Source organism: Rattus norvegicus, chromosome 4 (genome assembly GCF_021556685.1).
Source record: "Rattus norvegicus strain SHRSP/BbbUtx chromosome 4, alternate assembly SHRSP_T2T, whole genome shotgun sequence".
Lineage (NCBI taxonomy): Eukaryota > Metazoa > Chordata > Mammalia > Rodentia > Muridae > Rattus > Rattus norvegicus.
Genome location: NC_141537.1, coordinates 150,072,892 through 150,098,999, shown reverse-complemented (window position 1 = coordinate 150,098,999; position 26,108 = coordinate 150,072,892). Strand labels below are relative to the sequence as shown.

General features: G+C 48.7%; 1 protein-coding gene across 2 annotated transcripts in view; it reads left to right on the top strand.

The window, feature by feature from the left end:
* The window catches only part of Tamm41 (TAM41 mitochondrial translocator assembly and maintenance homolog), a 32,720-nt gene extending 15,402 nt beyond the window's left edge, over positions 1–17,318 (top strand). The window contains exons 5-8 of one of the 2 annotated variants that reach the window (XR_015685658.1): positions 5,639–5,784; positions 9,304–9,465; positions 10,762–10,824; positions 17,157–17,291. Coding sequence is in view for 1 of the 2 variants with exons in the window: in NM_001108642.1 (NP_001102112.1) it covers positions 5,639–5,784; positions 9,300–9,465; positions 10,762–10,824; positions 17,157–17,233 (452 nt within the window). In the remaining variant the exon portion in view is untranslated. 2 annotated transcript variants of the gene reach the window in all.
* Positions 17,319–26,108: the final 8,790 nt, after the last annotated feature.

Below are 26,108 nucleotides of genomic sequence, written 5' to 3'. Positions count from 1 at the left end.
TTAAGAGAACATTGAACGTCCCCGACCCTGTTTTCTTTCTGGAGCTTGTGGGAGGAGGGAAGATCCAGCTGTACGGTGAGACCTCACCGTGATCTGCCTGGGGCAGTGTGCTGAAGGGCTGTGTTTCCTGGGCTTCTGAGAACCCAAAGTCCTTGAACCTCAGTTTCTATATCCCTTTGGCAAATACCCAAATCTCCCAAGTTTTCAGAATGTTCCAGCATTTAAATTGCCCCATTTAAAAGTCTTCCAAGTTGAAAGCTGTGGAGTTTAATGTGTTTCCTGGGGGCGGGGGACAGGACACTGTGGTTGGACAGGTTCCTACCAGTACTTACTGGCAAAGGTAAGCTCAGCAGTATTAGCAGGAATAGCAGTAAGCCTGTGCACTTGATGTGGCAGAGAGGACCACCTTGCTGGCTGCAGTCACATACATGTGAGGTGAGGAAGGGGTAGGTAGAGGGGAGAGCTACCAAGCCTGAAGTAGTTCTGCGAAGTGACAGCAGAGACTCCAGTGAATGACAGACACCTTCAGCTTTCTCGTGTAGGTTCACAGTGCTGAGATGACAAGTTTCCAGCATGGATTCCAGTGTAGCAGTCATTGGGCTGTTCAGCATCCCTGCCTTAAAAAGCTGGGGATAGAGTCCTGCTGTATAGGGTCAGAGAGACAGCTCAGCTCCTCCCACTTCCGTAAAGGACCTGAGTTCAAGTCCCAGAATACATAACTGCCTATAACTCCAACTTCAGGGGCCCAATGCCCTCTTCTTGATGCCAAAGACACCTACACTTAAGCATGCACACACACAAAATAAATCTTTACAAAAGAAGCATACCAGTGTGTGAAACAGCCAAAGGGCAGGGGGATCATCTCGTGTGCCTGAAGCCTGTGCCTTATGGTAGCGGAAAACAGAATTCAACAGGAATAACTCCAGTAATTCCAGATGGGATAACTCATCTAACAATGACTCTTCATTTGGGCGTTGTGTTGTCGACCCATTCTACAGATGGTAGAGCTGAGGCTCAGAAATTACCAATCTGACACACCTCATCTAGTAACTGATAGCCTTTCTGTGGGTGCTTAACCCTTTCAAAGTCCTCCCTCCACTTTATTTGTAAAACAGAAATATGTATATTGTAAAGACAATTCCAACGAGATGAGACAGGGCTACACTGGCTATCTCATTGATAGCTGATACACAAACACTGAGTGCTGTTTATATGGGCGATACAGACTTCCTGAGGCTGAGGCACTATTGTGTCTACCAATCAGTGGCCGACACTTAGCTCGGCTCTCCTTATCACCTTTATTGATAATCCCTCCAAGTCCACTTGTATATAGTACTGCGTAGGAAAGGGCAGAAAGCCACTGACTACCTGGGGTATGTCTCCAGGCTGGAGTTGAGTCCTACACACATGCTGCGGACAGAAAGTGTTGGGCACAATCAGGCGAGCATGTAGATCATGGGGTTGATGGGCCTCGTATTCGAAGCCCTTTAGGTCTAAGGGATGACAAGTCTGTCTGGTGCTGGTATGAAAGAGAACGGGCTGCTTTCAATGCCAGAGTAGCATTTGGGCCACCTCCTGAAAACACTGCTTTAGCTATTTCTATTAAAAGAAACCTGTGACCACTTGCAGAAGCAAGCGGTGAAAGGACAGTGAGACGTGCCATGTCTGAGGATAGACCAGTGCCCTTAGCACCCTAGCAGAAATCACCCCCACTAAAAAGCTGACAGAACCTCGGAATGGGCATGTCTTTGGGGAGGAAGTATGAAGGCCCAGCAGGCAGACAGGTCTCACCATCAGCATGAGGGGATGGCCAGCAGAGCCAGCCACTGCTGTTGGCCTGCAGAGTGCAGAAAGGAGGCAGGAGAGTCTAGTGAGTGGAGAAGTTGAGCCCTCCTGGTTGCCAGTGGGGATGTAAAATGGCACAGAATGCACTTCCTCCGAGTACTAAATACTTCAGCAACCCTGCGAGATAAATGAAACCCATCTACCCGATACTTCCCTAAGAATGCCATAGCATCGCTGATAATGACCAGCTGAAGAGTTGAGACAACCCAGTATCCATCAACTGAAATGGGTAGATAAAATCCTCTCAGTAGACCCGAGTCCATGAACACCATGAACCTCATAAGGACCATTCCGTGCTATGGACATAGTGAATGCTGAAACATTTCGCTAACGTAGTGTAAGACCATAGGGGTGGCTGCGCATGAGCAGGGCTGATGGGGATACAGTTTTGTGGGGTAGTGCGTGCCTAGTGTGCTTAAGCGCCTGGGTTTGATCCTGAAGGATAGTGAAGAGGCAGGGATGATGCACAAATGAATTGATGCACAATTTCAGGGCTCCCTGAGCTGGGGAGCCAGTTAGGTAACTGTAGAGACAGCCTGTCAGCCTCTGCCCAAGGCAGGAATGTGAGGTGATGGGAGGTGGTGGGGGTGACTGTTAATGGCACAGGGTAGAATAGGATGTATACTAAAACATTGAGTCGTCACCTTAAGTGTCTGGCATGTGAGTTCATAAACTTGTTAGAAAAGTGGATGTGTTGTTTCTGCCATAGCAGATCCAGTTTGAGCTACATACATACCAACCTGCGCTGAAACCGTCACATGCTGCTACACAGGATAGGGTCTGGATGTCTCCAGGGTCGCGTGGCCTCTAGTACTTAGTAGCCACCTAAAATATTCATTGTACTGAAATGACATCGGTACTGTGGTTAGTTGTTTTTTTTTTTTTTTTTTTTTCCGGAGCTGGGGACCGAACCCAGGGCCTTGTGCTTGCTAGGCAAACGCTCTACCACTGAGCTAAATCCCCAACCCCTGTGGTTAGTTTAAAAGGACAAAGGTAACCATCAGCTATTAATTTAGACCAAAGGCTTTGTCTACCCACTGTCTCTTCCTACCAATAGTATCTGCTCACTGCTTAGCAAACATTCTCTCATCTGTCCACCAGCTTAATCCTGAAAGCAACTGAGGCCGGTGTGCTTAAAGCATTTTACAGAAAAGGAAACTGGCTCAGGTGGTATCCTAGGCTTACCATTGTTGCGATGAAACACCATGACCAAAAGCAAGTTGGGGAGGAAAGCATTTATTTCACTTACACTTCCACATCACGGTTCATCTCAGGACATCAGGACAGGAACTCAAACTAGGCCGGAGCTGATGCAGAGACCATGGAGGGTGCTGCTTACTGGCTTGCTCCTCATGACTCTTCAGCCTGCTTTCTTATAGAACCCAGGACCACCAGCCCAGGAGTGGCACCACCTACAGTGGGCGGAGCCACCCCCTATCAATCACTAATGAAGAAAATGTCCTCCAGCTGGATCTTATGGAGGCATTTTCTCAATTGAGATTGTCTCAGGTGATCCTAGCTTGTGTCAAATTGGCATAAACTAGTCAGTACATATGGAGATTGTGTGTTTGTTTTGAGGTAGTATAGCTTCACTGTGTAACCCAGGCTACAACTTGAGAACTTTCTACCTCAGGAAGGTTAATTAACTTGACTCAAATCATCACGAGGCATTTCCTCTCCTGAAAGCCAGACTCTGTACTGTGCAGCACTCCTGTTCCTCACTGTTCAACACGCCTGACTCACAGAGCTGGCCAGTACACAGGGTTTCCAGGACAAATTTCCCCTCTGTGGCTCATCCTGGCAGCTCTTTTCTGTAGAACAGCCGAGAGTTAAAACCATTAGCAGAGATACAAAATAAAAGGCAGTGGTCAGTTCCTCTCAGTACCTGTTCAACTGCAGAGGGATTTCTGAAGGTAAGAAAACGTCCTAGCCATTAGCTGTGACATGCTGTACCCGTTTGACTCATTCTGTTCTGAAGAGGGGAGTCCACGTTTTGGGTGGTTGAGCTGCTGTTGCTGCAGTGGGAGAATTCGGCTCAGCAGGTGGCTGTCGATGTGTCCTGCCTGCCCCCTGAGAAGGGCCCACAAGTTGCCAGAGGTCCAGAGCCAAAGAAGCCCAGCCCTTGTTCTCAGAGACCAGAGTGTTTTCTGAGGTCTTTAATCTCAACCATCACTTTGTGGGAGGGTTTGAGTTAGCGCGCTTCTACAGTTTGGTCAAGTACAGCCCTTCTGTTAAAAGTTACTGCCTCAGACATAAGAACTTGAGTTTGCAGGACCTACAGAGAGGGAAGTAAGGATACAAGCTGGCCTTACACTTCAATGCTGAACTGTTTCCTCGGCCCAGTAAGCAGATTGTCTTTCTTTCATTTTTCTTTCCTCTCATATCATCATCATCATCATCATCATCATCATCATCATCATCATCATTTTTTAATGTTGCATGTGGCATGATAACGTGCACCCTGGGGAATCCCAGGCACACGACCCAGTCCTTGTGCCTTTTGTTGTTGTGTGCACTCCATGGGGATTGAGGACTCTCTTCCGGCCGGGCACTGCAGATAATTTCACCCTCTTTCCTCACATTAGAGACTACACCCCAGTACAAACCCGGGAGGAATCTCTCCACACACATTCTATTGCAGGCAGCCTTGTAAATTTACTTTTCCCCCAACAAGTCAGCAGTTTGCTCAAGGAAATTCCAGTAGGCCATACATAGCTTCTTGGAACCCCCCCCCCCAACCCCAGAGAAAAGAATTGGCAAAGGTAACATATCTTCTGATATAATTACCCACAGTACTCTCTTTACGCCCAAAAGTGACCTCTATTGAGTGATGGGTTCTCTCACCATTCTGTTCCCAGGGGCGGCCTCAGCAACCGTGTGTCTGTCTGTGCCCTCTGAGGGCTTCAGCACATCAGCCTCCTGACTTCATCCGGGAGCTCTACCCGTTCCTTCCTGGGAGCATCAGGATGTAACCCCAGGGCCTGTGCCAGCAGGAAAATGCTCCACCCCTGCAGCCCATACCATCCCCACCCCCACCAGCCTCTTCCTTACTCCAACACTCCATGTTACTGGTCTCCCCTCTAGATTTGGCTCATCATCCTCAGGGGCAGGGGGATCACCTGTCATCTGCAGCAGAAGCTGCTGCCCTGGGTTTGGTGTTATGTGCTTAGAACCCAGCAGAGCAGGAGGACCGACAGCTTGGGCTACATAGCAAGTTCTAGGCCAACCTAGGCTTATAGGAGGCCCCTGATCAAAAAGCCAAAGGTACACAAAATAGAAGTTGCTCTGAGAAGGAATTGTTTTTTATCCAGTTTATCCTGTAGCAAGAGCTACATCCTTCATTTCTCTCCACTTGAATTTTTAAAGGCATAGTTTATGTGAATAAGTATTTTGCTTCTGTATGTGTCTTCACATCAAGTGCATGCGATGCCCTCAGAGGCCAGAAGGTGGCGTCAGAGTTACAGGTGGCTGGTTGTGAACCTCCACAGAGTGCTGGGAACCTAGAGTAACAGTCAACAACCGCCACAGGCAGGGTTTTCATAATGTGTGTCAGCGCAGAGCTTACCATACTGGAAAACCAATAAAACTCTCATGGCCAGGCAGTGGACTAGATCACTAGACTGCAGCTAACACAGGGCTTTGTGCTTCAGTGTACCACAATGGCCGTTTCAGAGCCGGAAAGCGCCTTCATGCTGAGGGATCCTGCTATGCTACACAGGCGAGCAACCCCTGTTCACACGTCAGGGTGAGAATTCCTCGAGGAAGACTGACTTCTATGGTTGTATCAACTTAGGTGACTTCCGAATGGTGATTGGAGAAGAGAAAGCCAAAGTGTTGAACATCGTGAAGCCCAACGTAGTCCATTTCCGAGAGCTCTATGAGAGCATATTACAGAAGGACCCTCAGATGGTGTATAAGATGCATCAGGGCCAACTGGAGGTGAGCTGTGCACGGACCCTTGTCCCTACTCCCAGGGGAAGAGCTGGTATTTACTTATGTTTTCTGAAGTAGGAGTAGTTGAACCTGTTTCTCATACTGAATAGACAAGTCTCCTGCCCCTGAACCGCCTCTAGCCCTCTCTGACCTTATTTTGAGACAGAGTCTTTTTAAATTGCCTAGGATGGTTTTGAACTCTCTCCAGTGCCCTAGAAACCTTGAATTCCAGGAAGGTGGAATTACAGGCTGGTGGCAGGAATGGTCTTTGTTTACTGTTACTAATTTTTATGGTGGAGTAACAAGCTTCATTGGCATTTTTACCCGTGTGCCCTGCTCTGACCATTCCTGGTTTTGTTCACTAGTCAGTCACCATTCTGCTTCTTATCACATGCATTCCATCCCCTGTCCTCTCCCACTTCCTTCCCAGCAATAAGGTTGCCTCGAAGTCCACATTTCTGCAGTCACCATGGTTTCATTTTCCTTTAAGATTCTGTTGAATATCTGAGCTACATTTTCTTTTCACTTTTATTGTTTTAGACAGTCAGTGGCAGCCCAGGCTGTTCTTCAAGTCCCTATGTAGCCAAGGATGACCCTGAGTTCTCTGGAGCTCCAGAATTGAGGCTCGTACCACCATGCCCTGTTTATATAGGGCTAGAGCTCAAACCTGGGGCTTTTGCCTGCTGGGCCTACATTCCAACCCTGTATGTACCACACTTTCTTCCTCCACTCGTCTGTTGGTGAACAAAACTAGTTGTGTTTCCTGGCTATTGTAAATAGTGTGCCAAAGGTTCCGGTGGTACGTTAGCTTAGACTCCTTGAGGTAGTGCCCAGGAGTTAAGGCAATGCCAGGCCTTATGAGAACTTCCATTCAGTTCATTAGACCCCATATTGCTCAACAGGTGACATTAATGGTATTTAATTGATTGGACTGGTGTGATGGCTCAGTGGGTAAGGACATCTGCCAAGCCTGACAGCCAAGGTTTAAGCCCCAGGATCCCATGTGGTGGAAAGAGAGAACTGACTCCACAAGTTGTCTCTGGCCTCCGAGTGAGTGTCATGGTATGTGCACCCATGCCCATAAATACCTAAATATAATTAAAAAACAAATAAAACGTCCTGCATTTGGTATCTTAGACAAATGCGCATATGGAATACCCAGGTTTCCTTTCAGTGTCTCATCACAGGGTTGTAAACAGGAACCCAGCCCTGAGGCAAACCCCAAGGTTTAACTGTTGTTTCTTTTGTTTGTTCATTTCTTTTGTTTGTTTGGTTTTTTTTTTAATTTTTGAGACAGGGTTTCTCTGTGTAGCGCCTTAGAATTCACTCTTTAGATCAGGCTGGCCTCATTCTGAGATCTGCCTGCCTCTGCTTCCCAAATGCTGGGCTTTAAAGGAAGCTGGCTGACTATTGTTGATGCTGAGCTGATTTTGACCCCCCTTCCCCTTCCTAGCAGAAGTGAAGAACAGTTCATTGCTCCCCAGGCACATGGCCCCAGATCACACCCATGGCTCCACTGAGCCACTCTCAGATGAGCCACCACAACTAGTGCTGCAGATGCCTGGCTCGGGATTTCAGCTCGGTAGGGTTTGCAGACCTGTGCTGTAACCCACTAGGACTCATTCAGATCTTGGCCAGACTTCCTGGGGACATGACTAGGGCCATCAGTACTTTCCTTTGCTGGGGCTCTCTAGAGAGTTGGCTTGGTTAGGGGGATGGAGGTGGGTAGGAGAGGGGCCAGCTTTATTAGTTCATGGATCTGTGAAGCTTTGAGTCAAGGGGCAGATTACCTTCCTTAAGGGACCTTGTGCCTTTCTCTTGTATTTCAGCAGGTTCTTGAGCCTTCCCTACCATGATGGGTATAATTAGCTGTATTTATATTCACCTGATCAAAATGTTAACTGCATCTTTAAAATGACCGAGTGTCTGAGCATTGCAGACTAATCAAGGTACACAGAATGTCCACCACACTCCTCCATCCTCTCAGTGCAGAGAGAGCACTGATTTCTCCCTCCTAGGATGTGGTTTTACTTTTTTCTACTGCTTTGGCCAGTGGGAGAGAGAGCTCAGAGCCCCAGCTTACCCTTCTACAGTGGCAGATCTAACATGCCTCTGGAGTTGCTCGCTGGAACCCTCCTAGTGCCAGTCTTTAGGTCAGGCATGCCTGCCCCCAAGGGCGCTTCAGAGTTCTCCCAGCTCAGGCAGGGCAGGAGGCTGGGTCTGTATCTCCTGATTAGTGGATACAGGTAGCTATCTGTCCATGCCTGAGAGCAGCTCTCAGAGGGCACTGAAGCAACCTATCGGGAGAACAGGTTAGACGAATGCCCTCATCACGAGACCGTTCTTATTCGTTGTTATTGTTTGGAGACAGGGTCTCACTATGTAGCCCTGGCTGGCCTGAAACTCACTGTGTAGACTAGGATGGCCCTGAACTTACACAGTGCTTGCATAGTCTCACATGACTCTGTGGAGCTGGTTCTCTCCTCCTGGTGAGGGGCCGCTGTTGCTTCTGCCTGGAGCAGGCAGCTGCACTCATGCATAGCTTCCACGTTTTTTATATTTTAGTTCCTTGAAGCAAAATGCACTGTATTAGGGAGCTAGTCTGGTCTCAGCAGTGGGGTTAGCTTTTGAATGAGTCTCCAGGCAATACATAGTTTTATTTATGTCTTTGTCCTTAAACAGCTTGAGAAATGGAATCTCCTGAGTAGCTCAGGCATACGTAACTAAGTTATGTCGATCAGTTACTAATTCACTCACCTTCTGTGTTCTGGAGGACTAGGAGTAAGACTGTCCTTTGTCCTTAGTGTGTCCTTAAGTCATTTGTGAATTGCAGCATTGCATAGAAGAGGCACCCAGAGCAGGAGCACAAATTCAGATAGAGTTGTTGCATGTGTCATCACACGACAGTCAGAGTGGGAAGGGAACCTGAGTTTCTGGGTTGGACCTGGGCTTCGGTGCAGCCCCACCTCCGTTAGCTGCTGGCCAATGACAAGTAAGACATCGTAAACTGCAAGTCGGAAACTGACCCACCAAAGAGGTGGCTCAGTGGTTAAGAGCTATTTTTGCAGAAGACCTGGATTCAGTTCCCAGCACCCACATGGTGGCTCAAAACTGTAGCTGTAATTCCAGGAGATATGACACCCAATTCTGGGCTCTAAGCACATATGTGGTACACAAACATGTATTCATTCAAAACACCAATGCATAAAGTAATGTTTAAAAAATGTTTAAAAGACTTCTTTCCTCGTGTAGAAATAGAATATTCTAGAATCAAAGCTGTCCCTTCTGAAGTGACCTATAATCCTGACCATGTAAATACTCAGTTTCCCCTGCCACCTGGGGCAGGTGCGGTGCTTATGTCAGAGGAAGGAAAACCTTATTTAATTACAAATGTATGCACAGGGGTCCTGCATAATACGAGACTCTTCTTTGTGTGGTTTTTAAATAGAAGCCATGTGTCCGACTGTATCTAGACTTCAGAGCACTTGCAAAGACGTCATCTCTGTCTCTCTTTTTCCCAGATAGATAAAAGCCCAGAAGGACAGTTCACTCAGCTAATGACATTGCCTAGAACGTTACAGCAGCATATCAATCACATCATGGACCCTCCTGGGAGAAACAGGGATGTGGAAGAGACTTTACTGCAAGTGGCTCAGGACCCCGACTGTGGTGACGTGGTACGACTAGGTAGGTGTGTCCACGGGTTTGATGTTGAGCAAGGGCTGACTGTGGGTGAAAGCAGCCTTTGTGTCATTCAGACACATTATTTCTTCCTTCTTGCCTAACGAGATCAAGAGAGAGATTGCGTCTGGGGAGAAGAAAGGCATGAACTGTTCGGGGTTTTCCAAACCTCAGTTGCTTGAAGGGAGCAGTGGGAAAACCACCCATTGGCCGAAGCACACCTGCTGCTGGTTTCAGGAAAACTTTTAGATGTTGTTTGAAAGATGTGTCTGTCCTTTGTGGAGGTCTGAGAAGAAAAGAGACTGATGGTATTTTTCAGGCTTTGCTGACATCTCCAACTTCTCTCTGACTGGTTCCAGGCTGTGTCCAGACAGCTACCCTCTCTGAGGGCTCTCAGGCCCAGTTTCTCTGCACTCAACCCAGGACCTCCTTAATATTTATCAAAAGATCCAACCTGCAATCTCAGCACTCAGGAGGCTGGGGCAGGAGATTTGCCACTAGTTCAGAACCAGCTTGGGCTACATAGTGAGTTCAGGGCCAACCTAGGTTAATTAGCAAGGCAAGGCTCTGTCTCTAAAAACAACAACAAAAAGATCGCAACCTTAAAACTTGAGAGACCCACCTCTCTCTTAAGTAGCAAAGGACAATAGGGGAGACATAACTAGGAAACTGAAATGACTCTGTCTCTCAAACAGATTCATTCTCCCTTTGTGTCTCAGTAAAATACTTGTTGATTGGAAGTGCAGTTTGCAGTAAGGAGTCTGGAGAGCGGCTCAGCCCGCCCTCTCTCAGGAGCTTACACCACATTTCTTGAGCATGCTCCCCGGGACCAGGACAGGCCATCAGGGGGTTGCCGCTGCCCTGTATCTTAGAATAAATATTGTCTTCATTTACTTTTACTATGAACACTTCTAGATGAAAGACAACTGTCTCTTTACACTTTTCTGCATCTTAGAACTGCAAACAAGAAGACATGAGCAGCTTTAAATTCCTAAGATGACATTCGAGGGTAGATGACCTTCACCCCACTCCCTTCTTGTTTTAAGGTGGCCAAGTGCACAGCAGCCCCAGCCTTTGCCGGTGCTCACACAGCTGGGCCTGGCCACAGCCGGCCTCCACCGAACCCCCACCCCCCTGTTCCGATGCCCTTTTCACAGTCACTGCCCCACAAGGCCAGCAACCCTCCACTAGTCCTGTTGAGTAGCTGGAAATAATAACTAGTTTTGGAGTTTTAAGATCTCTAAGATGACCAGCATCCGTCCGGGCTTCTCTCGTTATTCTTTTTGTTCTTGTGTTTTGCAGCGGTCTCTTCAATCGTCAGACCTTCCAGCATCAGGCAGAGCACCAAAGGCCTTTTTACTGCTGGTAAGACCTTTGGGAACAGGCGCTTGGGCAGCACCTGCTGGACAAAATGGCCTCAGTTCTGTAGGCTGAAATACAAAGCTTTCCATCTGCATCTCTCTGTAACGGTGCAGTTCTGACCCTTCGCCACACACCTGACACTGTCGTACCCTAGACCCTCCTGACTGCAGTGCGACCTGAACCTCTGATGAATCACCACCTGAGGTGCGGGGCTTGGCCTCGCCTCTCAGTTCCCAAATAGCTCCTGTGTGGGGTTTTGCCCTCACGTTTCTAAATTTAAGTCACCCCTGCAAAGCACTGCAGAAACAGCTGAGTGGGGTGCTCCCTTCTCATCACCCCCCTTTCACAGACACTTGTTCCTTCTCTTAGTAAGGTGTTTCTGTTTTCCCTGCTGTCTCCTGAATTTAGGTTACCATTCCTCTGCCCCTCTGCTCCAGCTGCCAGCTTCCCATGGGCAATCGAAGGCAGTGCTTGAACCACAGTTATATCCTCCCCTCTGCCTCTGCCTGCCAGGCCTGCCCACCGTGATCTCCCTCCTGCCTCAGTTCTCCTTTCCTGCTTGCAGTTTGAGCCAAGTCATTATTGAAAGTTTGACACTGACATGAGGCACATGATGTGTTTCTCCTCCCCTGCCCAGCGAGTGTTTTCATCTGCCCTGCAGGAACCTGGCTTTGCCCTTCACTCTCTTGGTGCATATCGTCCTTTTGATGAGCTGATTTCTGAAAAACAATGAATTTGGAGAGTGTACTTGAAACCTCTTTTCTGTACTCTCACCTGTGGTTGATATTCAGGTCAGGTAGAGAATAAAAATAATCTCCCTCGGAACCCTTCAGGTCTCTGGGTCTGGTGGTGCATACTCATAATCCCAGCACTCAGGAACTCAGAATTTCAAGGTCATCCTTTTCTTCATAGCAGGATCCTGTGTCAGGAAGAGAGAGAGAGAGAGAGAGACAGAGAGACAGAGACAGAGAGAGACAGAGACAGAATCTTGAAGTAATCGCTGCAGTTACTCTCATTTTGAGGACTACCGCTGAAGTTCAACGCTATTCTGATTCCATCGTGTGTGTTCTTTCTGGAAGCTCATTGAGTCTTCCCTCTCCCTGGGGCTCTGGAGTCTCGGTGGCATGCTGTGTTGAGACTGTTTGATCTCTTTTCCCGGCTACTCTTTCAGGGGAGAGCAGAGTAGTCCTTCATTTCCCACCTTAAAGTCCTTGATCCAGATGCTCCTAGGCCAAGGGCTGCTGCTGTCCTTTTGTCTCCCATGTGACCTCTGCTGTCCGGGAGGTTTTCTGCCTTGCAGTCTGTGTGTCTGGGGTCCTGGGTGTCGCCCAGGCTGTGCAGAACTTTCTCACCCTGTTACTTTCCTAGCCTCCGCTCCTCTCTTCCTGCCTGCCACAGTAGCTCTGTTGAAGAGGAAAGGTGTGGGAGCCTCCTTTCCCTTCACTCCTCCAGCACTTGGTCATCAGGTAAATGCCTGCCCTGGCTCTCTGTGCCTCACATTGGGTGTCTTCTGTGCTGGCTGCTCAGGCGTGGCCACCCTGCCTCCTGAGCTAGAAAGGGAGACACACAAGGAGATGGCACAGAGGCAGCTCCCAAACACAGAGACTTTTCACCCTATGCCTGGCGCTCTTTGGGTGTAAGACTGCCCTGGAGCTGGTGGAACACACTCTAGAGTCTCACAGCCCAGTGTGTGCCCCTTGGAGCATCTGATCTCCCACAACTCAGCATGTGGCTTTGTGTCTCTGACTAAAGCAGTAATGGATTCTGTGCTCCTGCTGGTGTATCTTGGCAAGGCTGACATGGGGTGCTTTTGTTTGCTTGAGTGAGTCAGGCCGTTGACCTGTGTTGTGCCTGTGGCTGGTTGAGATGGGCTTCATGCTAGAAGAAATGTTTCGATGCTTTTAGTTGTGAAATAGTGTTATTTGGACTTGTTTGTCTTTTTAATCTTGTTCTTTCAGAGGGACATGCTAAAATATTTATGGGTGAAATAATATGATATCTGGGATTTGCTTTATAATAAAAGCAGAAGATGGTGAATTCTGATCCTGTCTGAGCCGATGCGATGAAATCAGGAAATATAAGGAGGGCCATGTCAGCATTCTGTTGTCCTGACAGCATTTTTATATTTTTATATAAGAGGGCATCATATATCACTGGCCAGCCTCGAACTTGCTATATAGCCAAGGATGACCTCAAACTCTGTCCTCCTGTCCCCTTCCGTGTGCTGGGATGACAGACTTGCTCCACCACAGCGGGTTCTAGTGCTGGTCAGACCATGGGCCCTCACTTGCCAGGCAAATGCTCTGAGCCCCATCCAGCCCCTCCTGGCTTGTTTTTTTGAGACAGTTACTGCTGTGTAGTACAGGATGGTCTTCCTGCCTTAGCCTCTGAGTGCTGGGGTTTCTGCCTGTTAATGTCATGAGTATTTTTTTAAATATTTCTGTGACTCGGGACAGAAGATTTTAGAAAATCCAAACTGTTTTTCCTCATTGGCCTCTTTTGGTCAATGAAAAGCTTAACTGCTCCAGGCACTGTGGGTTACACTCAACTGTCTGTTACTTAAAACCTTGGGACCCTTTGGGTCCAAACATCTGAGAAACTTGAAGGACTCCATTCCATTATGTTCCTGATTTTAATAAAAGTTAACTTTAGTTATGGTAATAACTTACAAAGAAGAGCAGCCTCTGAGTGTGAAAAATGAAGAACAATATAGTCCTGAACCACACCAAAATAAACCTAAAATTGCTCTTCCTATTTGAGCTGTGAAGATTAGCCAGGAGTGAAAAAAGAAATCAGCGTGAATCCCTGCACCACCTCCTGATAACCGAGACAGTCCCTGGGCGTCTTCCCACTAATTCTCCCATTTGCCAGCAGAGGGCAGTGTTGGCAGAACCTGCCTCGCAGGCTGAGCAATGACTTGCTTCCCTTCTCAGGGACCCACATTGTACAGCGGGAAGGAGGCCATAGGCAGTGGAAACGGTAGAAAACGATGACCCTGCAGCTCTGTGGGTCGTCTGGCCTTGCTCCTGGCCCCTCTGTAAATGGTGGTAGCTTGTGACATCTGTAACCAGCCCTACAGATGTGGGTCTTCTGACCTTGCTCCTGGCCCCTCTGTATATGGTGGTGGCTTGTGACATCTGTAACCAGCCCTACAGATTTCGTTGGGAGGCACGTTCCGTGCAGTGTGTTTGTGAGCAGCTCCACCCCTCTGTCCTCATAGCTTTGCAGTTTGTCAGATACACTCATACTCTAGTTTCTCTGGAAGTTTCTTCTTTAGCATCCAGTCTCCATCTCTCTTTGTTTGCTAGCAGAGCAGCAGGACTCTCATTAAGTTTCCTAGATCATCAGGGACTAGCGCCAGCAGGGTGCCCCTGAAGAAAGTCGTTTGCCACTGAGGATATCCAGTCTCTGCTAACAGAAGACCAGCAGAGCCAGCTGTCTTTGTCTATGCAGCAGCCCTTCACACAGCCTCTGCCTGGCTCAAGCCTGCTGGGGAAGTTTGAGCAAGCTAGTGTTAGTAGGTAGGAAATGAGAGTCAGCGACCAGCCTGGAAGATAGGCCAGAGACGCACAAAGATGGCCCCAAAGCTGCACTCAACGTTCAAGGAATGCTGAGCGTCTCAGAACAGAGGGAGGCCATTGAAGGATGCAGAGAGAGGAGGAGAGCTGTTGCCAGAGAGAGCAGCAGATAGGGCTGTAGCCAGCTAGCCAGCCAGCTAGCCCTGCAGCCCAAGCCCAGGCCAGGGCAGCACAGGCAAGGAAAGAGAGCCTGGAAATGGAGCGTCCGCGCCACATGAGCAGAAGAAGGCAGGAGGCAGGTGCAGCTCCCAGAGGCCATGGTGCCACCCTCTGAGGTGCTGGAGGCTGGGGGGTGCTGATGAGTCTAATTTTCCCCACCTGTCTTTACGGTCAATCAGAATTAACTCTGGGGGCAGATCCCTCTCCCAGCTTCAAAGGATTCAGCTGAATTAACAAGACACGTTTAGTCTTGTCCCTAAGAAATATCCCAGCATGCCTCACTGCTTCTTATCCCTTTCCTGAAACACAGTGGAGCCAATCGTTACTTTCATCTTACATCATCTTTCTGATGATGTGTTTGTCACCTAAGCTTACACATCCTCCCCCTCTCCCTCCCTCCTTCCTTCCTCTGTTCCACAGGGTCTCTGTAGCTGAGGCTGCTGTGAACTGGCTTTGGTCTCTGGGTTCTAAGACTGTAGGTGTCCACTGCCACACCCAGCTATGTCTAACCTTTCAAGTTAAGTTGTAGCTCTGCCTCAGTTGAGCCTTTCCCTGTGGACAGGTCAAGTGGAGGCTCACTGCAAGTGTTTGGAGGCTTACAGACTTTGTTCTCATAGGTGTGGAAATAGAGTAGTGGCAGGCTCCACCTTAGACTGTGTGCTGGAGAAGTTCACCCCCTTCTTCTTGATACTTTTTCTTTCTGAATTGAATATATGGTCTAGATGGGGTTTTTTTTCCCTCCTTTCTCCTGTCTTCCCCCTTCTATGCTAAGCACATAACATACTCAGAGCTCCAGCAGCTCCTAGACCCGAGGCCTGTTTGATGTGGTTGGTAATACAGACAACTCCTGCCCTGGGGTGCCACTCCGGCTTCTCCACAGAGCCTTCATGGGGCTTTCCGCTTCTGAGTCGGGTCCACCCACTTGTCCCTGGCGCTTCACAGCCTTTGCTGTCCTTTGAAGAACGCCTCATTTCAATTTTATGAAATTGTTGGCTGAAACTTTTGGCGAAATTATTGTTCTTAACCTTGTGCAAACCTCAGCTCTTGTGAAAACCTGAAGGGATTGAGAGCGTTCAGAATGGTGTGGCTATGGTCAGAGCCCATGGAAATCTAACCTCAGGCCCCTCTGCATGGACGTGCACATAAACAGTCATTTCCCAGTGTTCTTTGCGGTGCAGTCCCCTGCTGCAGTCTTTCTGACCGCTGAAGGAGGGAGTGCACTCAGTCAAGAGAGGCTTCTAATGCTCTAGGCAGCTGAAGTGGCCCAAGGCCACTCAGCCACGATCAGTATTTACCTGACCATCTCAGAGCAGCTTGTCACTCAGCTATGGGGAGAGGAGTCAGCCGTGACTCAGCAGCCTGGGCTTGCCGTGCTGAGTCTTGCATGTGTGACTGCTTGGCTTCTGCTTGGTCTTCTAGTCTGTTCCGCTGGAATTTGAAACAGCACCTTATGTAATGATCTTCCAGCCTTAGTACCCAGGTGGGTGAGTCTGACCAGAGTCATTGGTTCAGGGAGAAAATTAAGAGGGGTGGAAGCAGTGAAAACTCGGAGTTTCTCAACGAGATGTCAGGCGAGAGCACACATCCAGACACATCTGCTAATGATTTTGGGAGCCTTACCTTTTTCCCCATCACTGCCTGCAGTAGCCACAGATTCCAAGCAGGTGAGGCAGCTTCCAAGTACCAGAGCAGCTTAAAAGATCCCTCCCTGGAATGAATCCTCCCACCTTGTCATCATGTTCACCAAGCCACAGCCAGGAGCACGCACTTCCAATCCAGAGCACAGATCACGGTGCACAGCTCAAAGAGAAAAAGGCTTCAGTTCCTCAGGCCATACCCTAAAGCACCAACTGGACCTCACCTTCAACACAAGGAAGTCAGATCCCTAACAACATCCATGGACAGGGCTGGAGAACACTAACACCCCACTTATCCCTTGGTATGTGTTTCCCATAAGCCCTGAGGCCCATAAGGGCCAGCTTTCACTCTGCCACTTCAGAAGACCCAGGGGAACACCTACTGCGTGCTGCTGGGTACCAGGTACTACAACCAGGTGAAGGAGATTCGGGGTGAACAGAGCAAGGTCCCTGTCCTGGGGGAGCTGTCAGTCTAGGCAGAGCCAGGAGAAGCAGCTGCGAGTGTGGAGCAGTGGGGTAGATGCTATTCAGGAGAAGAGCACCAGGCATGACAGCAACTGGGCATGTGTGATGGGGAAAGCATCTGCTCTAGGCAGACAGTGGCAAGCATGGGACACAGCAGCAGCCACTGGGATGCAGGTGCTGAAGAGAGGGAACACCAGAAGGAAGACTCCTCCCTTCTAAAAGACCTGGGAAGCTCAGTGGCTGACAAAACCTGCACAGCTCTAAAGACTTTTTCAGTCCCAGGAATCCTAGTCACATGAGCGGCATGGCGTACTGCACAGTGGGGCCCAGCTCAGTCTCTGCTACACAGGCCTCAGCCTTTGGCTCCCAGGTCCTCTAGAGCACCCCGCTCCGCCCGCTCCGACCCGAAGACAAACAAGCCTCGGGTCAGACTGGGACTGGCTGCGTGTCCACTGACCAGGACCTACCTCTCACCCACCCTTCTTTTCTCTTGCAGGTGTGAAGAAGTCTGTGATTTATAGTTCACGGAAACTGAACAAAATGTGGAAAGGGTGGGTGAGAAAAACATCCTGACTTGACTGATGTGTTACGGGTAGATTATGAATAAATGGCTCCATGCTTTTTGACAAGAGTTGCTTGTCACTCTGGCTGACTGCTTGAAGTTGAGCTGAAGGTTTTCGTCGTGCTTGGTAGGGTTTGGTTTTGGTTCGGTTTTTGATCTTTATAAGACAGGGTCTCCCTTTGTAACCCTGGCTGGCTTCAAACTCACAGGGGTCCACCTGCCTCTGCCTCCTGCAGCTGGGATTAAAGTGTATCCATGATGCTTGGCTACGCTCGATTTTTTGTTTTTTGTTTTTTGTTTTTTTTTAATTCACTGTCAGATACAACCTAAGCATATGAAAGGGCTTTGCATCCCAAGGGAAGTCCTCCAAGAACTGGGTTGTGAGTGTGTTTCGTAATCCGTGTTGGACAGGAGGTTCTGACTTTGAGAACACAGACGTGACAGGTGACACTATGCTTTTGAACTTGTAGCCTGGAAAGTCTATGAGGTGCATAAGCTGGGCTCTCTTCTAGCACCCCGTTCCCCATTTGCTTAGTGGGTTTTTTGCTTTTGTTTTTGTCTTTTCAGTTTGTTTTTTGGTTTGATTTTGTTTTGTTTGGGGTTTTTGTTTTTTGTTTTGTTTGAGCCTGTTTTATATGAAAGTGTGTAGCAGACTGACATTTGGGTGCAGAGCCCAAGACGACCCTTTGCAGATTCTGCCCAGCTGTAATGAGTGAGATGTGTACACACCAAGAACCCAGCAACACAGGACAGACTGATTGACCCTGCTTTCCTCTCTTCTCTCTGCCCTTTGTTGTGCTGGCTCCTCTAAGGCTGGCTTTAGTTACAGTCATCGTATTCTTGTGTCAGTCATCAGAGATACCCCCACCCCCAATCTATTGTGACCCCTGCTGTTTATAAGACACAGAGAGAACATCCCCTCGGGCCAGTCAGCATCCTCCAGGTGAGCTCTGTCACATCTTCTACCCTATGCCCTATTTCTTTTCCAGCTGTTCCGTGGTAAGTTCTGTGCAAAGCAGCTACTCAGTGGAGCTTGGGACGTCAGGTTCATCTTTCAGATGTGGAATCTGAGGTCTCCTGAGAGGAAGATGTGGCCTAGGGTCATGACACAGCTGAGTAACAGCTTAGATGCCAGCCCTCCTCACCTCTGGTCCTCTGTCCCCTGCCTTTTCTCAGACAGCCTGCAGCTTTTACAAGTCATGAGCACGTGAGCCTTCCTTTCCTCCTGCCCTGAATGCTTGCCTCTTCCTCTGTGCATTCCTATATCTAAGTTGGAATTCTTCCGGTATATAGGATGAAAACTGAGGCATAGTGAGGAAAATGTCTGTGTAGGGCGTCTGAGAGAGACTCTGACTCTCCTCAAGCCCCTGCAGGCCTGTCGGATGGAACTGCTATGAATACTAGCAAAGGGTGGAGCCGGCTGCTTCAGCTCATACCTCAGCTGTTCACCTGTCGTAGGAGGCAGCTTCCTCCCAGGCTCAGCTAGCAGAACAGGAGGCTCCTCCTAATGTGAACAGAAGAGGAAGGACACCAGGAAGCAGTTACATCACCTAGCACACATCTTATCTGTTCCATCAAACCTCGGGGGTTTGTAGCCTTCTCTGTCCACCTCAGCACAGTTTCCATTGCTCAGTAGTTCAGTGCTGACCCTTGCTTCTGATGTGTATCCTGACAATATAGATTGTCTGCCTCAGGATTCATTTCATTGCACCCTGAATTAGCAGCCTTGTGGCATATCCTTAGTGCCCGGGGTTGACTTTCTCTTGCAGAGATAGAAGACCATAACCAAAACCAGCATGAAGAGGAAAAGGTTTATTGCAGCTTGTAGTCTGTCATCCAGGGAAGCCAGAGCAGGAACTGGAGGCAGGAACAGAAACAGAGGCCCTGGAGAAGCACTGCGTCCTGTGTTGCTTGCTCCTGTGCCTTATTCAGCCTGATTTCTTACAGCACCCTGTGCTCAAAGGTGGCACTACCCATAGAAGGATAGATGCTCCTAGTCCGTCAGTCAAGAAAAAATCCTGCAGACTTGCCTACAGGCCAATCTGATGGAGGCTCTTTCTCAATTGAGGTTTTCTCTTCGCAGAAACCTTGGCTTGTGTCGAGTTGAAAGAATTATTTAGCACACAGTAAGACTAAGCAAGTTGTTTAGTCTCTAAACAGTGTTCCCCTCTGTGGAATAGGGATGGTGTTACCGTTCCTTCAGGTGATCTCTGGCGTTCATTTGTACTGTAAGCCCAGAATATTCTTTCCTTCAATGGTGGTCACTGCCATTGTCTTCTTGTATCATGTCCTCAGAGATCCCCCTGCCCCGCCCCAGATCTAATATAAGATGCACAGAGAACATCCCCTCGGGCCAGTCAGCATCCTCCAGGTGAGCTCTGTCACATCTTCTACCCTGTACCCTATTTCTTTTCCGTGGTAAGTTCTGTGCAAAGCAGCTACTCAGTGGAGCTTGGGACGTCAGGTTCATCTTTCAGATGTGGAATCTGAGGTCTCCTGAGAGGAAGATGTGGCCTAGGGTCATGACACAGCTGAGTAACAGCTTAGATGCCAGCCCTCCTCACCTCTGGTCCTCTGTCCCCTGCCTTTTCTCAGACAGCCTGCAGCTTTTACAAGTCATGAGCACGTGCGCCTTCCTTTCCTCCTGCCCTGAATGCTTGCCTCTTCCTCTGTGCATTCCTATATCTAAGTTGGTATTGATCGGGTATATAGGAGATATATAGGATGAAAACTGAGGCATACTGTGAGGAAAATGTCTGGGTAGAGAGTCCCTTTTCAACCTGAGACAGGCCCAGTTTTGCCCTTCACAGCCGTGTTCCAGGTGTGCAATCTGGGACACCCCAGTCTTTGTGTCCATAATATTGTCATCATATCAGTCTGTCCAGGTTAGTGTCAGAATTAAACGTGCTGGTATCCATAAAGCACCTCATATGCCTCATAGCACACAGTAGGTCTACAGGTGTCTGTTAGTGTATTTAGATGGTGATTTTCCATAACATAACCACAGATAAAACCAGATGTGTCTGTCAGAGTCTTCAAGAAAGGAAAAATGTCTTGGGTGTACGGAATAGAGTATAATACTAGTTCCCAAACATTGGAAGGGCTAGTAAACAAAAAAGAGGGTACTTCAGAGAAGGAAAGAGATGGCATTCAGAAGGCCAGGGAGCTGCTGGTACCCCTGGGCTAGAACCTACAGGCCCATGCCTGCTGCTGTGTTGCTGAAGTTACTGCCTGTCATGGTTTCAAAATGTCCATAAACGCTGGCCCTCCTCCCACCAGTGGGCGGGATGTAATTCTTCCTTGAATATGAGCTGGCTTTCGTGACTTACCTCTAACAGAATACAGCAAACAAGACGTTAATGTGATTTCAGAGGCCTAAATAGCAGCACAGCCTCCACTCGGCTCCCTAAAGACCTAGAACCAAACTGCCCCGTCCCAAGAGACACACACCACCATTTAAAGGGCCAAATGTGTTTGATCTAACAGGTCAATGAGGGAGCAAAGCTTTATGGTACTCCAGCCTGGCCTCTCTACCTAGCTAGGCCCAGTCAGCTCCTTGGTCTGTAGGTGAGTATCCAAATGAGTGTTGTTCAGAGTAGTTTGCTTGAGATCTATATGCCAGGTTAGACAAAGGGGACAATGTCCTTCCAGTGCCAGATGCCACTTGGCAGCCACCACAGTTGCTGCTGCTGCAATGGGAGTCAGGCCAGGCACCTCTCTCTTCCTCCTACCTCATCCCCCACACTGCATCCCCAGTGGGCAAAACCTAATGGAAAGCTCGCTGCTCAGAAAGCCTGGGAAGCATTGTTTGCAGGCTCTGATCCCAGCAGGGCAGAATAGAGCGGAGAGGATGGGTATAAGCAGGCTCGCCAGAAAGCACCCAGCCCAGTCCCCTCTTGTCTTGACTCAGCATCTGATGTGCCCTGCAGTCCACATGGTGACATCTGTGCTGCAGCAGCTGCCGCCAAACAAGAGGCAACTGCAAGGAAAATGCACTCAAGCTGGCCAAAAGGAGCTGACATGGAGTCCTTAAAGCTATCCCATCCCGCTCTGGGTGATGGTGACCCTCTAAAATCACAGCCCTAGATGGATACCGCTGCTTCTGGTGGACAGTGTGCATACTCACTGTAGAGAAGTGCGGGAGAGCGGGTGAAAACAAGCGCTTTCATGAGCGCGTTTCTTCATTCTGCACCTATGATCCTGCCTGTGCTTCAGTGGGACGGAGTCCCTGGCCTGTGGGAGGGACCCGGACCCTCGAGACCGAGGGGTCTTGCCACTAGACACGCCATCAGAGGCGACTTGAGCAGTGGGCCCCACAAGTGCTTAGGATTCAAGCATTGCTCGGGTTAACCTCACAGAAACCCTATAAGGCCAGGGCTGCTTCAGTGTAATGACAACTGAGGGACTAATACTCAGCTGTTAAGTAATTCACACTCAGAGCCACTCAGTCACATGACCCTGGGCTCAGAGCCAACTCCGTTGAATGGTGTAACCTTGGCCAAGCAAGCAGAAGGGTTCTGAACAGTGTGACTCTTGGCATTAACTTCTACAAGGTACCTGCCTCTTAGAGTTACAGATCCTTTACTCCCTCCACTAAAGAGGCTGTTCCCCTCCCTCATTCCTGGTAGAATTCCCTAAAATGCCGCTGCAGAAGCCACAACTGCCATTGCAAGTAGTCTGTGTCCCAAAAGATTGTGTCTTTCCATGTTGTCCTATGGATGGATCAGCTCTGGTTAGGAAGCACTGGCCTGGGTTTGGCTCCTAGTGCTAACATGATGCCTCACAACCATCCATAACTCCAGCTTCCAGGGATCCAACACCCTCTTCTGGCCTCTGCAGGCACTGTGCACATGTGTATCTACACACACACAGGAAGAATGGTATTTGGAAGATTTATTTTTAAATGTGTGTGCGTGTGGTGTGTGGGTTCCGAGGGAGGCTAGAGGTGTTGGATCCTCCTAGAATTGTGAGTCACCTCACATGGGTGCTGGGAACTAAATTTGGATCCCCTGGAAGAGTAATACATACTCTTAACCACGGAGCTATCTCTCCAGACCAGCAACGATAAATGCCAAAAGAGAGAAAAGGATAAATTAGCAATTGAGGAAGACACCTGACATGGACCTCTGGCCTCCCGACATGTGTGCATATGTACATGGCACATGTATACATAAATACCAATTTCAAGTGTTTAAATATGGGCTAGAAAGATGGCTCAGCAGTTAAGAGCACCTGCTTCACTTGTAGAGGACCTAGGTTCATTTCCCAGCACACACATAAGATGACCCACAGCCACCTGCAATTCCAGCTCCAGGAGATCCAGTGACCTTTTGTAGGCTCTCCAGGCACTGCGTGCTCATGGTTCATATTTATACATTCGGGCATAGGCAGTACGTAGATAGTTTTTACATTTTTAAGTAGGGAAAAGGACCTAGCACTAATGGGAGGCTGATAACACAATGCATAACTGACCTCATTAATCCTACAGTGGAGATAAGACCTTTTCTTTTCCTTGGTCATCAAGGAAATCAGTTTCCTGAAGGACTACAAAAGGAACAGGTAGCAGTCTCATAGCAAGGCTCTGAATTCAGTTCGAACCAAAAGCCCGACTCTCCCACCACATGGAGTTCACCCGATGCAGTCTTCTGCAGCAGCTTCCCACTGTCGTCCACGACATAAGGACACTAGGTGTGCTTCCTTCCATTTTCTATTTCCTTCTGAAACCAAGGCTGTAGACAGGTCCCTCCAAAGGCTGCGTAGGGGGCAACTCAGTGACCATTTATGGATGTCCTAATTACTGAGCCCAGAGACTGTATTTCAGACTTAGATGGGGAGGCCCTGGACTCCTTAACAACCTCCTTATTGCTGGGGCCACTACCATTTAGTAGTGTGGAGGTGCCTGGGGTTCCATCCCCAGCATCTCACCTCCCACAAAATCTTCTAGAGTGAGCCTCTTTGAGAAGATCATGTATGTATGACCTGTCAGAATTAAGAGATTTTGAAACCAGTGGAACACCCTCCCTTTGCAGGCAAGGCAGGCCAGTCACAGAATGTGATTTCCAAGGCTGGCGCTGACAGCCTGTTCCAAACCCATGTCTCTTCTTCCTTCATTCCCCTTTCCCTCTCGCCCACAGTTTCCCTACCTCATCATATGGGTAGGTTGTTAGAGCCCAGAGCCTCCATGTCTGAATCTGAAAGTCAATCTACGGGCTCAAACGTTTTAGACATAATAGGACCTCCATAAATTAACTCCTCCCTTTAGCTTGCATTTTACTGTGCTCAACCAATCCCTGTGGAACCTATCTCCTAGTGAGCTACAGATATAAGAAACCCAGAGTTGTAGGCTGCCGTGGTGGGGTAGAAGTCAATGGCAGGATGTGGAACAGAGAAGAGTCTAAAGCACTGGGTCTTAAGAATCGTAATGTAAATATCTGGAATGTGACGTGACACCAGAGGAGGTTGCAGCCCACAGGCTGAGACCCAGCGGAAAGGAGAGAGTGTGCCACCTGATTTCAGTTAAGTGTCTGCTAATAAAAAAGCCACTAATCAGGGTTGGCTTGGGGGAAAGGGTGTAAGATCCTGACACCATGAGGAGTCATGGGGGGAGTCAGTCTTCCATTTAGTCAAGCAAATAACAACAAATTCAACCGGCTGTGATGGCACAGGCCTTTAATCTCAGGTAGGCAGGCAGGTCCCTGTGAGTTCAAGGCTATCCTGTTCCACATAGAGAGTATCTCAGGCCAGCTAGAGCGGCACAGTGAGACCCTGTCTCCCAATAAATAAAGTAATAGTGTGCTTTCTGGAGGCCTGGAGCACTGGTCCCGACCACAATGACCTTACAGTGCGGAGAGTAGTCACGTGGGTAAATTATGGATTCTGCTTCTCTGTAAGTACTTAATTGTAGGAGTAATTACAGGGTGCTGCAGAGTTTCATCAAAGCTATGGCAAACATTGGCTGAGCCATTACTGTATGTCAGGTACTGTCCTAAGGACCTTCCACATACTCACTTAATCCTCACCACAGTCTTATGTAATAAGACTTTTATCTCTTTTCTGCATGAGGCAACCGAGGGCCAGAGATGTAAGATCTCGTGTACAGTGTTGCAGGCAAAACACACGGCAGCCAGGATTCAAAACTGGGCCATCCTGTTCCAAGCCCTTTCTCTTTCGCCCTCTTGGTTAAAGCACTTTTAATCACCTACTGTTTTGGTCCGGAGGGAGAAGCTAGTGACTGATGCCCGCCCATTGCTGTAAGAACAAGACATTGCCCAGAGGAGAGCAAAGCATCGCAGGCACAGGGTGAGGGTATCTGAAGCTCTGTGTGGAGAAGCAAGAACCGATAGGCCAAAGATGAGTAAAATAACAGGCGGATTGTGTTCAGGGGCAGGGCTGTGACAGGCCCAGTCAGGAAAGGAGGTCAGTCCTGATCCCCAGAGCAGTGAAATGTCTCCAGGAAGGCTGCAGCATGCACAGAGGATAGCCAAGGTCACATTTATCAAACATATCAGGAAGGTCCTCAGGCAAAGTCCTCAGCGTGGTGCCCAGAGGTCATAAGAGACCTGTGTGGTGAGAGTGTGTTTGTGCCTGGTGCTTTCCTTAGACAGCCTGTTGCCTCTTGCAATGGCTTCATCCCTGTGAGAGGGGTAAGTTTCCTCCCTGACGGCCCTCAGTCTTGGCCTCCTGACTTAACATCGACCATGGCAGTTCCTAGCACCCTCATCCACAATAGCTAAATTAAAAATGATCCCTTGTCTGGCATCCAGTGAATAAATAAATTAAGGAATGCCATACAATGGAATACTGGTCAGCAGCAACCAAGGAGACTAAACAGGCTGAGGAGATGGATGGCTCGGCCACTGAGCCAGTAACGTGCTCGCCATTCAAGCCGTAAGTTTGGTCCTCAGCACTGCAGTGAAAAGGCTGGGCACAGCAGTGTGACCTGTGATCTTAGCACTGTGGGGGTGAAGGCAGGATGACCCCGGGAGTTGTAGCCAGCCAGTGCAGTCGTATTGGTGACTTCCAGTTCCGGGGATAGTCTCTCAGAAAGTGAGGTGCAGGGGCTGAGGAGGCAGCCCAGCGGGTAACGGGTAACGTGCTGGCTGCACAGCATGAGGCACTTAGCTTATGCTCCAGAACCCACATAAAAGCAGAGCCCAGTATCATGTGTAGCTGCAGCACAGTAAGCACGAGGGCTAGTGCAGACAGGATCCCCAGCGCTCACTGGGCAGGCCACTCAGTGAATTTCTCCTTACTGCAGGGTTTTGTTTTCCATCTGAAGCCAGAGCTACCTCTCCTTGTGAAGCAAAGCTGAATTTGAAATATTCGTGTCTGTGTGTCTATGCACATACCCTCTTCAGACATACATGTATACATAATTAAAATCTTAAAAATAACATCTTATTTAGTGTCTGTATGTATGCAAGCATGCTCCCAGATCAGAGGACACTTTGGGACACTCCACCACGTGGGTTTCAAGGAACAGATTCCAGTCATCTGGGCTCTGCGGCTCGTGCCTCTACCTGCTGAGCCCTGAATTAATATTATTATTGTTGTTATTATTATTATTATTATTAGTAGTAGTAGTAGTAAGATTTAAGGTTTTTCTTTTCGTTTTTGGCTTTTTGAGACAGGCTTTCTCTGTGTAGCCTTGGATGTCTGGTACACCAGGCTGGGTTTGAACTCACAGAGATCCACCCACTTTTGCCTCCCAAGTGCTGGATTAAAGGTATGTGCCACCACCACCTGGCTCTAAAACTGAATTTTAAGACACAGACAAGAGCTGGGCACATGTTTTTAATCCCGACACCTGAGAGGCAAAAGCAGGTGGATCTTTGAGTTTGAGGTCAACCTGGCCTACAGAGTGAGTTCCAAGACAGCCAGGGCTAC